The 813-nt window shown below is 62.2% G+C and overlaps 1 protein-coding gene across 1 annotated transcript in view; it reads right to left on the minus strand.

Moving 5' to 3' along the window:
* Positions 1–277: 277 nt before the first annotated feature.
* DAZAP2 (DAZ associated protein 2) overlaps positions 278–813 on the minus strand; it is a gene marked incomplete at its 5' end in the record, with an annotated part of 1,658 nt that continues 1,122 nt past the window's right edge. The window contains one exon of the mRNA XM_010151475.1: positions 278–406. Coding sequence (XP_010149777.1) covers positions 278–406 — 129 coding nt within the window. The remainder of the gene's footprint in view (positions 407–813) is intronic.

The raw sequence follows: 813 nt of genomic DNA on the forward strand, positions 1-813 counted from the left end.
AATGCAAGGAAGAGGCAGGGCTGCCGAGCTCACATTCCTGTCGTGAATTAACCCCCCTCCCCGTCTGGACAGAGGCACGGCCAGCGTTAACTGGGGTTCTTGGAAGTGCCTGCAGGGCCGGGCACCGCACCAGGAAGACACCTCACCGCCGCGTGTCTGATCTGCAACTTCAGGTTAATATGGACTAAAGCAGTTACATCGTGAGAAGTGCTGACAGTATGTGATGTCTTTCCTTACACAAATGTAGCCCCCCCTCTCCCCCCTTCCCCTTCCTTCTTCACCAGATAGTGTAGCCGCCATCTGAGCCTCCCAGGAAGAAGTTTCCCTTCCGCTGCGTCACCAGGACGTTGGCTCCCTGCATTACAGCCAGCTGGGCGGCGTTGGGGGGACAGCCAGGAGCGGGGGGCTGGAACACAGAGAGAGGAGAGGCGGGAGGACGGCTGAGGTCAGGGCCACCGAGGGGAGCTGGCACAAAGCCACCGCGGGCTGCGGGGACCCAGAAACCTCCCGCTGATGTCCCTGTCGCTCGCTACTGAGCGAAGATTGAGCAACAGGGTCCAGGAGCTGATGGGAAATGCTTGGTTCCTCATCCACGCCCTGCCCTCTCCTTTCAGGGCCCAGGGCCCATACGGCCGAAGCTGGCTCCCTGCCCTCGCAGAGGAGCCTGCGAGCTGTGGAACACGAGCTCTGCCTGGCCGCGAGCCACGGGTGGGGAGTCCGGGGCTGCAGGAACCTCCCACAGCTCCACCGTAGCATGGAAAGCGGCCAAGCCTGCGTTTGGGGCCAGAGGAAGTCAGGGCGCAAAGCAGCCCT

The sequence above is a fragment of the Eurypyga helias genome, unplaced genomic scaffold (genome assembly GCF_000690775.1).
Source record: "Eurypyga helias isolate BGI_N326 unplaced genomic scaffold, ASM69077v1 scaffold20235, whole genome shotgun sequence".
NCBI classification, from domain to species: domain Eukaryota; kingdom Metazoa; phylum Chordata; class Aves; order Eurypygiformes; family Eurypygidae; genus Eurypyga; species Eurypyga helias.